Source organism: Venturia canescens, chromosome 9 (genome assembly GCF_019457755.1).
Source record: "Venturia canescens isolate UGA chromosome 9, ASM1945775v1, whole genome shotgun sequence".
NCBI lineage: Eukaryota > Metazoa > Arthropoda > Insecta > Hymenoptera > Ichneumonidae > Venturia > Venturia canescens.
Genome location: NC_057429.1, coordinates 7,428,420 through 7,441,774, shown reverse-complemented (window position 1 = coordinate 7,441,774; position 13,355 = coordinate 7,428,420). Strand labels below are relative to the sequence as shown.

The 13,355-nt window shown below is 36.6% G+C and overlaps 2 protein-coding genes across 2 annotated transcripts; one reads left to right on the top strand and one right to left on the bottom strand.

Moving 5' to 3' along the window:
• Positions 1 to 235: 235 nt before the first annotated feature.
• LOC122416547 (uncharacterized) lies at positions 236 to 2,772 on the top strand. The gene is made up of 3 exons (XM_043429616.1): positions 236 to 323; positions 416 to 495; positions 655 to 2,772. The coding sequence occupies exons 1-3, from the start codon at positions 236 to 238 to the stop codon at positions 2,770 to 2,772; spliced, it is 2,286 nt and encodes a 761-aa protein (XP_043285551.1).
• Positions 2,773 to 3,251: 479 nt separating this feature from the next.
• On the bottom strand, positions 3,252 to 4,925 carry LOC122415961 (uncharacterized). The gene is made up of 5 exons (XM_043428571.1): positions 4,531 to 4,925; positions 4,297 to 4,430; positions 4,043 to 4,229; positions 3,744 to 3,971; positions 3,252 to 3,676 (listed from the first exon to the last, which is right to left on the bottom strand). The coding sequence occupies exons 1-5, from the start codon at positions 4,843 to 4,845 to the stop codon at positions 3,350 to 3,352; spliced, it is 1,191 nt and encodes a 396-aa protein (XP_043284506.1). The 5' UTR covers positions 4,846 to 4,925; the 3' UTR covers positions 3,252 to 3,349.
• Positions 4,926 to 13,355: the final 8,430 nt, after the last annotated feature.

Here is a 13,355-nt window from a genome sequence, read left to right as displayed (position 1 = left end):
CGATTGTCTATGTGTTGTTTTCCCAAGATGGCGAATGTTTTAAATTGAAACTCAAACCACGATCATTATCATGGCTAATTTCAATTGTCAAATGTGCTATTTTGCGAGTGAATCCAGCGAATTTTTATTGCACCACATAGTAAGGCAGCACAAAAATGACCCGCGTTTAAAAATTCGGTGCAATGAAAACGGGTGCGAGCGAACTTTCGTGAAATGGAAGTCATACCGACAGCATATGCTCCGAAAACACGATACGAGTGATACCATTGCGGAAATTGTGAACGCCGATGAGATAAATGTAAATAACAATATCGCACATCAAGGTGAGTTCTGAAAGAACAAAGAATGTTAGCCTTATATACTATACGAGCTAGAAAACCACGATAATATTCGTCAAAAATTCTATTCCATGAAGATCCAGCAGGCATTTCCTTATCTGAACAATTTGAGTTGCTTCAAGCTCAATTTTTAATTCAAATAAGGGATGTTCATAAGGTTAGTGATACGTCCATCACTCAAATAATTGGTGGGTTTCGAGATTTATGGACCAATTTTTCGTCTTTGATACTGGTAGGTAACATAAATTGTACTCATGGATCATGGTATATTTTTCAATTTAATCGTTAATTCTTACTCTATTACTTTTATGCATAGGATGAACTATCTCGAAAAGTGGATCCAGAAACCGAATTAGTGCACATGGATGCAGTGAAAGAAGCTTTCACCGAAACTTTTTCCTCGGAAAAGATTTTTGCGAAAATCGATACGAGGTATAAATTAGATAAATTTTTGGTCGAAAAAATGGACATGATCGTCCCTCAAAAAATACCTATCGGCACTGAAATGGTTTGGAAAGTAAATCGCACTTCACCAGATCGGGTCGCAGATCTCGTCGAGGTGGAACAAGCCGCGTACATTGTACCTCTTCGGGAAAGTCTGCGAGCTCTTCTTCGTAATAAAGACGTAAAATATTGCGTTGATAACCCCAGAGACAATGAAAATGATGGAGTACTACGCAACGTCTTGGATGGATCGTTCTACCGCACTCACGAATTTTTCCAGGAGAATAGAAAAGCGTTGGCAATAATTTTGTACTACGATGATCTCGAAATTGCTAGCCCTTTGGGTTCAAAAACGTCTGTTCACAAGCTCTCTATGTTTTACTGGAGTCTTGCGAACATTTATCCCGAACTGCGATCGACTTTGCAAACTGTAAATTTATTTGCCATCGTGAAAACACAGTTTTTGAAAAAATTCGGAGTCGACAAAATTTTGGAGAAGTTCGTTGAAGAAATTAATGTTCTACAACGTGAAGGGATCAGCATAGAGATCGGACAGGAAAAATTTAATTACAAAGGAACGCTCCTGTTTGTTGCTGGAGATACTCCAGCATCTGCATTGATGGGGGGATTCAAAGAGTCGGTGGCAGCGTTTCGACCATGTCGTACGTGCTTCACCACACGAGACGAATGGAAGACTTCATTCTCAGAAGATAGGTTCATTTTACGAAACAAAGAAACCCACATCGAACAAGTGAACAACATAGATCAGAATCACTTAACAAGGCAGGGTGTTGAGTACTGGAAAAAACGATATGGGATCAATCGTAGAAGTGCGCTGCTTGACATTGACGGATTCGATGTCACTATGTGTTTGCCACAGGATGGTATGCACATTTTGTCTGAGGGTGTTATCGAAATTGCTACGAGAGCATTTCTGAGATACTACATTTACGAAAAAGAATATTTTTCTCTAATCGACCTCAATGATTGGATATCGCGTTTCGACTTTGGACATTTGCGAAAAAATGCACCTAGCGCAATTCTCCAAGCTCATTTAATGTCAGACGGTCATCTGCGACAAAGTTCCTCGCAAATGCTGGCATTGGCTCACGCACTACCGTTCTTCATAGGTGAGCGTTCATGTGAAAACGACGACTCAGACTTGGAAGAAAGATCCGACTGCCACGGGCGGCTACTACAGATATTGAATGTCTGTTTATCTTACGAGATTCACCAGGAACGTGTTGATACGTTGGAAAGGATGATCTGCGTGTACATCCTTATTTTTAACAGGCTTTATCCTCACCACATTGTGCCAAAATTCCATTTCCTCGTGCACATTCCTCGCTACATTCGTCTGTTTGGCCCAGCGCGACAACAGTGGTGCTTCAGATTTGAAGCTACGCACTCGTACTACAAATCATTGGTCTCTGTGGTACGAAATTTCAAGAACATGCCGCAAACTTTGTCGTACAGACACCAAACACTAATGTGCTCCAGACTTAACAGTCGATCAAATGTTTCTTCAATGAAATTTTTATACACTGGTGACCAGATATTCTCGGGGCAAACAGTGGTTTTGGAAAATCTTGCCAATGCACACCTTTTTTATGAATATTTGGACGATAACGAAATCGCAGGATGTCAAGTTTTCAGAACCGTTGAAGTCGTAATTCATGGAACTTCCTACAAAAATAAAAGTTTAATCTTACTAGAAGACGTGGAAAGCGCTTTACCTGTATTCGGCGAAATAAAGAACATATATGTTCTCAAAGAAAAGGTTTTCTTTTTGTATGTACCACTGAGAACATTGGATTATTCCAACACATTGAATGCATACAAAATAGAAGAAGCATCAATACCTGCTATGACAGAAAAGATAATGAGAGCAAAAGATCTCATTTTTCCACATTCACTATTGCACGTGAAATTTGGACAAGCACGATACGTGGTTCTCCTTTATAACTGTCGCACAGAATTTACCGGATAAACTGTGCAAAATAAGGAATAAGCATACAGAAGTAAGAGGAAGGACTTGAAGACTGAAACTAACGAAGGATTGGTCAAATCAAAATCGTCGAATAGCCAATCAAGCAAGTGATGCTCTCTCCTCCTTGCGTTCGTGGTTCGAAAAAGACTGTTCCAGTTTTAAAAATGCTAGAATGATGATCAAAAGATGGAACAAAAAAGAACCTCCGTATTGTCTGTAAGAAATAAAAAAAAAAATAAAATGATGTCAAACTAATACTATATTAGGTGAAATAAAGCACAGGTTTCTTACATAATAATGTTTACTTTTATTCTATTCTTAGTTAACACCGTAAGAATTTTTATAATATGAGTAACAAAGTTTTTTAATAAATTAACTCACAACTCATATTTTTCTTTCACTGAGAAATAAATTGCACGTTTTTGACATCTTTACAATAAAAATGTACATTTTATTATAAAAATTGTCAAATGGCACTTCTTTTCTATTCGAACAAAAAGACAAAATAAAAATTGAATCTATAAAGATTATCTGAAAAAAGGTTTGAATATAAAAAAAATACTTAGATTTCAGCGGTTTATGAAGAATTGTTTGCTTGGAACTTCATTTCGCAGTCTCGCATAAATTTTTGAACACTTGGTTTAAGTTTGGTCACAGGTCGGATGATCTCGGACTCCAAATACTGCAAAGTATTTTCGTACGCTGGAGGGTACGCGACATCCCAAGTAAAATAGCTCGCAATAAGACATGTCACTGCTCCACTGACAGATGGATTGTGAATTTTAATTCGCAGCTGAGCATCAGCAACTAAGTATGCTGTGGAAATTGTTTTATCTTTGGTGTAGAGCACCATACGGGGCGAAGCTTCTTCTACAGAGTTCAGATCCGTGGTTGAACTCAGGTGCTATAAGCAATACGTAGATTAAACAAAGTCAGAATAAAAAGTTACGTTCAGTAAATGAAAAACATACTTCTTGGACCGTAAAAAGAGGCATGTTTGATTTTTTTGCGGCTTTTTTTTGAACCCCTTTGGCTGTGAGTCTAGTCCAAAGTTGTGTAAGAAGATGTGCTTTCGATCCTTCATCGTCTACAGCCCACTCTGTGCAGAAGTAAACGGCAAGCTTTTCAAGCATTCTGTTAATTTTCGCTGTCATTTCTTCTTCATCCATGGATAGCAATGTCTTGAATTCAAATATAATCTGGAGAAAAAAAAACCATAAATCATAGAATCGAGAAATATATGAAATATAACTATTTGATAGTCTCATACCAAGCTGCTTATTCTTAATTGTGGATATCGCTCAGTTATATCAGTTATACTTTTGGCCTCGTTCTTTATCCACTTTCGTCGCATGGTTAGGGATGCTTCCAAAAGCAAACGTACATGTGGCGTATCCAAATGATTAACATTTTTTTCAAGCTCTTTTAGCGCATCGATACCGTCAACATCATCTTGCCTAAAGAAATTACCGTATAAATAACGATATATTACCACGTGCGCATCATATGAAAATTTAAACTTACCGTTCATTGACAATCAAGGACGGAGTTTTGTTTTGTGTTGGTATCAGCTTGTTTTGGCTGAATTTCGCGGCTGATTTTTTCAAATTTGCTCGTCGATTTCGTACGTTCGTACTTAGTTGATTTCTCATGATTCCCTGTAGTTCAAAATATCATGGAACAAAATTAATAAATAATCATTTAATTGAAAGTTTGACACGACACAGTATCAAAGAAATAAACGAAATGAATACTTACACAACCACGATCTCCACCGCTTAACTCTGGGTATGTTGCAACGATTGTCGCTGCATAATTAAAATAATCAGTTTTCGTTGGTTGGCCATCTGTGCGATGCAGAAGATCGGTTGTCCAAAAGTAAGTTAGGTGTCTTTGAGCCTGCAAAATTCCGACATTTTTTATCATTTCATCCATCTCTGGAGTTAGTTTTGGTAACAACACCGGATTTCGAATCGAGTTGGGACCAGTTGATGTATCCTCTCTCATGTGATGAGTTTTTTGCTTTTTAATGTTATGACTTGTAGTCGGCTGGTTTTCCTGAAATAAAGACATCAGACCAATTACAATATTTTCTCTCGAGAAGTACTTTCTCAAAATTTTTAAACTGAAATTCGTTTTTAGCAAAGGTGAAACAGAGGATCGGTGAGGTCAAATGTTTTTACTTTTCTTTTTCAATAATTTAAGTTTTTCAATTTTATTTCATTTTGAAAAATGCAATTTCAATCAATTCAAAGTTATACGATTTTATTTTACTGCAAAAAAAATTTTAAAACCTTGGATACTTTTCAAGCATCTTTCACTGACAGCGAATGTTGGTATCGATAAACAAAAAATGTATAATTCCAATACATTGACTGTATGAATGAAATTAATGTAGTTGACTGTTATAATGAAATTTATTTTCCAGCAGAAAAAAAATACAAAAGCTGCATTTTCATTTCACAAAGGAAAAACCCAAAAATATTTGACTCCGATCAAATCGCAACTATATATTTTGTAACCGCTGATAAAAAAATGTGGGCACAAATTTAAGAAATGTTTATCTTTTGCTGACTTCAGTATATGGTGAAATAGCTGATGCTCTGTAAAAGAGGTAACACGCAATATCTAGTTAATTAAGCATTTTTACAATAATATCCCAAATTTCCCCTCGGTCAAAGAAGAAAATTTAGTTTCTTAGGAGTAAAATAAAAATTTCTTTCGCAGCGATGTGAATAATCTCATTTGGTATACACCGCAACCAGTTTTTGTGTCGCTTCAATTATATTCACCTATGAAAAAATGCTTCGATGAGATGAAAACTTATGATTTGTTAGCCCGATATAAATATAGCTTCAATGCACACTATGTATGAAATAAATGATTCCTCGGTGAACTGTAATATTGAATTGGTTGCACATCAATTTTAGATTTTTATATTGAGGATCATTCAATCAATTCAATTCAATTCATTATGTTAGTGCTATTGCATTTTTTCATCGATAAACAAAACGACAGTCTTACAATTTATTATGCAATTACGACAAAACTTTCTTACCTTTTCCTCACTCTGCTCACTGCTTTGACTCAAACTTCCTTCTTCAATCAAAATCCCATCCTGATTGATTGTGTAAATACTTGCACAAGTATTAATTAGTGAATCATCGAGCAGTGGTACCAGGACGCAGGTTATTTCGCTCTCAGTAGCTATATCCTCGTCCTGTTCGATGTCACAAAGGATGTTTTTTCCTGCGATAACTTGTTGTAAAACAATGGCCTTATTTTCGACCATTGTCTTCAACAATTCATCCTTTTCACAAACGCGTCGCACCGCTTCCATCGCACAATCTACATCACTTTGATGTTCACTTCGGCAAAATTTTATTTTTTTGCACCGCTCACCGATTTTGACGTAGATGATTTTTTCCATGATTGGAAAAGAAAGCTAAACACGACTTCAATATACGCGGAAACAATATTATATGTATAGGGCGCATGCGAGGCCTAAGTCAGACTGTCGTGCGTGATGTTTCAATCGAAATAAGAAAGGAATACCCATATATGGTCATGGCGCTAGTGTACACGTTCGGTAAACAATAACACTCTCGAGCCGACGAAAGAAATAGCATATTTTTTGAAACAATTTCATTGGTTCGTGTGGTGTAGTAGGTAGCGTGCATGCGTTAGGACATAGTGTTAGGTAGGAAGTTGGTTCAATTCCCCGTTTGGCAGGAAATTTTCTTCGATCTCATTAATTTCAGATGTACGTGAAAAGGCTATACACCGTCAAACATGAAGAAATATACGTGTTTACAGTTGCAAAAATAATTTTTTCTCGTCTTGTTTTGAGCTCATCTTTATACACATAGCACGCATGGATCGTCTTGAACAAAAAACAATACGGTTGTAAACGTATATATTCGAGCTTCAATGCCAAATGCGCCTAAATCGTGTCGATACAACGCGACTCGGTGTGTTGGTACAACGCGGCTTGTTGCGTTGGTACAACACGGCTTGTTGCGTTGGTACAACGCGGCTCGTTGTGTTGGTACAACGCGGCTCGTTGCGTTGGTACAACGTGTATAAGAATGCACAAACAACACGAATAAAACGTGTTGATTTGTATAACAACACGGTCAGAAGCGTGTAGAAATCGGCCTCAACGTTTACACGCCTAAAACGTGTTGAAAGAACACGTTTGTTTTTGCAGTGTTCAATTTAAGTTCTCTTCCCCCAACTGCTCAGGCTTGTAATGAACATTCGCTTCGCACATTTCTACAAGTTTGCCAATGGCAAGGCGAATGTTCAAAGGACCCGATGCAGTGGGGGTGGAAAAAAACAAGACATATTTTAGAACCAATCACATGTAGGAAAGATCCCATTCCGTCGAATTTGTTGGAAATCATTTCTTGCTCGTGCGATAAGAGTGGCTGTACATCTTATTGTACGTGCAGGAAATTAGGATTAAAATATACGGTACTATGTAAAAAATGTAACGGCATGAGTTGTGCGAATACTGCCGAACACGAAATAATATTAAGCGATGATGAGGATGGAGAAGAAAATTTCTATTATGAAGAAGCGATCGACGATCAAATAGAAATTGACTTGCCCGTTGTAACGGTGCCAATAAATGTAAAAGTATCCAATAGCGACGATGAGTATGAACCTGACGAGAAAAAAATCAAAACGATGTGAACAACTATTCTTTCTTAATTTTTTTTCATTCACATAAATAAACGAATTGTAATGAATGAAACAATGTTGAAGAAAATATTTATTCATGATACCCTATCCCATTAACGGTAAATTGAATTTAAAGCATGGTTATATGTGGAATTTTTAAAATCGATTGTGACGGCTCTCCTATGGGACGGACATGATTTTTAATAGTACCATCGTGTTCGCGAGAAAAAATCACGCAAAATAAAAAAAAATACATCGTTCTACGACCATTCTAAAGGGAATTATCAAATTTGTTAACTAAGTCGCTCGAGCGGGGCTGCGGAGCGCGAGGGGGTACCCCCACTGCCGCGCCCGGGCGAGCGGCCGTCGCCGCGCTCTCGGCCGCGCGCCGTCGAGTAGATTACACGGATAACCGTGATGACAAAATCCCTGTTGGAGGTCAGTATTTTATCGAATCTCATAGCCGGAACCCTACGGAAGGCTATCGAATTTGATTTTTGCAAAAATCTCAATATCAACAACAGATATTTGCAAAAATATAAAAATATTCATATCTCGGTCTGTAATAGAGATATTGCGACTTTTTTTTTTTAAATTGTTCGTTTTCCAAAAACGCATCGAATGGTCCAAGATTTTTCCGAATATCTTTGTAACTTTGTCCAGAATTGCTATTTGTTTATAAGCAAAATTTTTAAAACGTCAAAAAACACTATTTATTATCAACAAAAACGATTTATTTTTTCCAAAAAGTTTGTGCACGGTGACACGAAGCTCCTCGATTTTTTTCTACACTGTAGGCCTCCATCGCCAAATTCTATGAGATGTCAAAGTTTTTTCGAAGACCGCAAATTGTTGCTAAACTATATCTCACAGGTTAATAAATCTGCCACCATTCTCTTGGGCATTGAATTCCCTACATCTTGTATGAATTTCAAACTGATTACTCTACAAACAAACGATTGTAGCAGCAAAAACAAAGTTGTGATTTTTTGTCTTTATTGGCAATTAACTGCTTAATTAACAATGATAGCGCATTTTTGTATAAGACCTTTTTTATAGAGGACGTTATGCCGAACAACTTTCATGTGTTAAGTTTTTCGATCAGATGCGTTCCCTGAGCACCAAATCGAAAAAATCGATTTTTTTTTTTCAATAATTTTTTATTGCAAAAGTGCAAGTCGGATTTGTTCGAAAACTCAGGGCTATATTCCTGTAGGTCCAAACAACCTATAAAAAAATTGGCTAACCTCTAGGTCTCTTGAATAGAACTTCGTAAAATATGGCCTAAGGTGACTGGACTAGTTACAAAAACTAGTTGATCAGAAACAGGAAAAAATAGATTAAAAAAGCTGAAAAGAGAAGAGAAGGAGGAGGGAGCAGCTTGGAAGAATCTGACTCTGAAGGAAGAAGTTGAGGATTTAAATGATACATTCAGAACTGCACATGAAGATGATGATGATTATCAAGAGCAATTAGAGGCATCTTCTAATAAGGATTCATCATCAGATTCATTACCTGAAAAAGATTCATTGAACGTACGATCTGAGAAGGAGTCACCAACATTTTAAGAAAAATCTCCTGTGCTTGTGCAGCAGTACCTACAAATTTTTGACACCAGCGAAAAAAAAGAGCTTGATGATTCATATGGAATTCGGAAAATGCGGGGAGGCATTTACCAGTAACTTTTGACAGTGTTTATTTGTCTGTTAAGAACAAGACTTACGAACTATCCCCCGGTTTGCTTGAATTGATATTCAAAAAATCACCAAATAGAAAGATCACAACTGCTGTAAATTTGGACAATTGTTGTGCAATTGTTACTAGCGCGTATGAACATAGGAAGTACTACAAATCCAATGAACCTATTCGCATGAAAGGCATTAAATATAAAAATATTATAGCGAATATGCTTTTAGTGCCAAGAAGAAAAATTGGTAAAGCTCTACCATGCCACATGATTGTGTAAAGACATAAAACAAAGGATTATGTATTGAAGCGAAACACTGACTCGAGAACTTTATTTTATTTGACGCCATGGTACGCACGAGTGTTTACACCGGCGGCCATGTGGAAAAATTTTAACTTCGCGAAGCGGCGCTCGGGAAGCGAGGCGCTCAGCGCTGCCAACTCAATTTCGATTCCACAAAATTCCCTAGATTCGTGAAATTCTTTATTTTATTCAATTTTAATTAAATAAACCTTTTCTTGTTCAGAAAATTAATGCGGATCATTAAAGAAACGTCTTTTTAACAAATGGGTGAAAATTTCAGGATAAAATTATTTAAATTTTTAAGTAAACTTCTCTTTGCGAGATCGAGTGCACAGTGCGCATGCGCGATGACCTACTTTCCATAAGCACGTGCAATAGGTGCAGTCACGAGCAAATAATTAATTAAAATGAAATAAAAATGTTATTGTTTAGAAATTTGTTAGAAATCATAGCAAAATAATTGAAAAAGATACGAATTGTGCATAAAAACAATAAAAATTGAGTTTATTGAGTTTCATTAAATTCTCGCACATGCGCAGTGTGACTGCAGCTCGACTCGGCCAATTGGGACCCACGCGGGGGAGTTAGCGCACCAATCAGAGAATTTAGAGTGGGAGTCCCTGATTCGAGATTAAGTCGCGCAGCGAATCAGAGAAAGGGACAAAGTCCAAAAGTATTATGATCATTATTTCCTTTGTTTCAACGGGTATAAAAACCCGAGCGCAGAAGCTCCAGCAGCTAGTCTCGTCTCGAATCTCGCCACGCTAAGAGCCAGTCACGTCTCGAATCCCTGAGAGCTCGACTCGCATGCCAAAACAAAAAGCCAGTCTTGCCTCCGGATCTCGCCGCGTGCACTCGCCTTAATTGAAGAGAATAAAGAAACATAAAAATTTTTTCGCTCATTTAAATAGCTCTCAGAACAAAGAGCAAAATAACATCGCTCATTAACACTCAGAATTCAAACAGAATAACACCTTTCCTCCTCACGCTAGGAGGGCCGGGTTCATTCGATTTCGTTTGAACTCAAGAATCCTAGGTGAGTCTCCGATCTATCCAGGAGGGCCGGGACAGTTCGATTTCGTTCTGTCTCAAGATTCCTGGTAGATTTCCTATCCTTTTTCTATCCAAGAGGGCCGTGGCCGTTCGATTTCGTTCGGTCACAAGATTCTTGGGTAGAATTCCTACCTTTCCACGCCAGAAGGGCCGGGACAGTTCGGGTTCGTTCTGTCTCAAGATCTCTGGGTGGATTCTTTTCCATCAAAAATCATTGCTCTCTGAGTGGCGATTTAATTGATTAAATTCATTAAAATTAATAAAACCAAGCACGTTTCTTTATTCTCCAAACGAGACATCGATTAATAGAATTTTGCGAGTCAAACAAAATATCATTTTCAAATCAAATTGAGCTTATTAAATTAATCAAAACGAATTAACTCACTGAAAACAATTTAATTGGATTGTCTTTAAGAGTGAAGACAAAACGATAATTCACTCGTCAAAATAAACTTGTATTGTATAGAATCAAAAAGTGAGTCTCTAAGAATCATAGCTCAATTAAAAATTATTAAGCGTTAGCAAGAGATTATTATTGCAAGAATTATCAAAAATTTGAATTACTGCGAAATTTAAATCAAATTCCTTCATGCGAGAGAAAAATATCGGAAATTAATGATCGTGCGAATTTTTCATGCAAAATAAGATAAAACAAAAACACGATATCGAACAAGAATTCTTTATTTTTGTAAATTGGTTCAAAGCATTTAAAATTGAATAAATTATTTGTTAATTTCAACACAATTCAATTATGCTTTTGTTTTTCTTTCATGCCCGCTCTTTATTTCGATATAAAGCTCGAACTCACGCGTAACGGCGTGCATTAGCACAAACGTACCGTTACAGTATATTGGGATAATCCTAATGAATTAGTGGATCGATTGCGGTTACTCCTTGCCTCTCAATCAGCTGGAAACTCTAGTCATTCCAACGAAATTATATCAATCATTGAAAAATTGCACGAAGCTGAAATCATTTATTAGGCAAGTCGGCACTCCTGGGATTCATTTGAATCATGAGTATTGATGTGTTTGGTCTAAGATCAAGATCTAAGATTGTCTAAGATCAAGAGTATTACCAGCGGTGGTCGAGGTCGTCCTGGTAACGGGTTCAAAATTACTGCCAATGATCAATACGACATGGATAATAGGAGATTGTGCAATGTAGGTGCTGCTATCGAGCAACACGATGCTGTATCCGTTGAAGTGATGAGAAATGCTATACAGGAACAAATTAAACTTTTATACGCTGTTACATCATCCCTGCGTGATAACATTGATAATCATGAGATAATGTTTCACGGTCTGGAGACACAAATTCAAGAAAATATCAAACGTCAACATCGAAGGCGAGACAGTACAAGAACTCATTATATGCAACTCTCAGCTTCATTTAGTTCATTTAGAGGAGAAGCTGAGAACATTCGAAAAAGTCATCGATGATGAACAAATGATTCGGAGCCTTCATTCTCGTGTTGAAGAACGCATAGAAAATCTTGAGACGGCTATCAAAACTCAAGAACAATTGCCAATCCGTAATTCTCAAATAATATCACAACTGGATGAACGACTCGTAGCGTTGGAGCATGGAGAAAGCAGTGATAGCAGAAGAGTTTCATAGACCTGCTCGAAAAAATTATCCGCGCGGCCATATAATCATGCGTGGATTAGACGAGACCTGGCAAGTAGATCTTGTTGATACGTCTGCGTACACTCAGTTCAATAAAGGTTACAAGTATCTCCTAACAATCACAGATATCTTTTCAAAGTACGCTTGGGTCGTTCCGACGAAAACAAAAAGTGCCAAGGATGTGACTAATGCTATGAGCTCTGTACTTGCGAGGGGTCGTGTACCAAAGAAATTGCATGTTGATCGTGGTAAAGAGTTTTATAATAATGAATTTCGAGCTCTCCTTCAACGCTATGGAATCACTATGTACTCAATAGGATGATGCAAAAAAAATCGATATTTTTTTTTCTTGGAGCTCCAACGAAAATCCTTAGTACATCAAAAAAAAGTAATTTTCCCAAAATTTCAGATTTTTAAAAAATTTTTTGGATAGTGCTCAAGCCACTTTTCGATATTTTCCTGGTTTTTTCTCAAAAATTGCGAAGCAAAAAATTTTTTTTTGCTTTCATAGTAGAAATTGTTAGTACTCCATGGAATTATAAATCTAATAAAATTTGTTCACTCTCAAAAAAAATTAAATGGCCACCTCGCATAATTTATTTCTTTTTTTCTGTATATTTAGCTATAAATTATGAGATTAAAAAACGTGTGGCTACAGATAACTATTCTTGTCGTCCTTCCAAAAGAAAGGGTGAATGTACTTTGCAAAAAAATAGTTTTTCAAAATTACATGTTATAACAAATATTTTTGCGTTTTCTCAAGCGATTGATTTCAATTTTCCTGTATTTTTCATAGACATAAACATTCTTATGCACGAAAACTTGCTAGGGCATCGTACAAAAATAATAGCGTGTCAAGCGAATCTGTGTTTTGCCAAATTGAAATTCATTATTTCAAAGTCTGATATTTCACCGCAGAAAACGTTAAAATTTGGGAATTTTCTAGATTTTTCGTGCTTTATAAAAATTAATAAAATATTTTGACCGAATTCTGTTAGAAAAAAATGGAGACTAATGGATGCAAAATCGCAAATATTTATCAAAAGTCTTCCAATATCGGTTTCATAATTTTTACTGATAAAAAAAAAATTAGTTAACAAGATCGAAATAGGTCTATTGTACAAAGTTGCCTCCCTATACAAACTCAAATAGTTTTTGATTGTAAACAAAGAGTGCAGAACTAAACATTTTTGCGATTTCACATTCATAAGCCTACATTTATTTT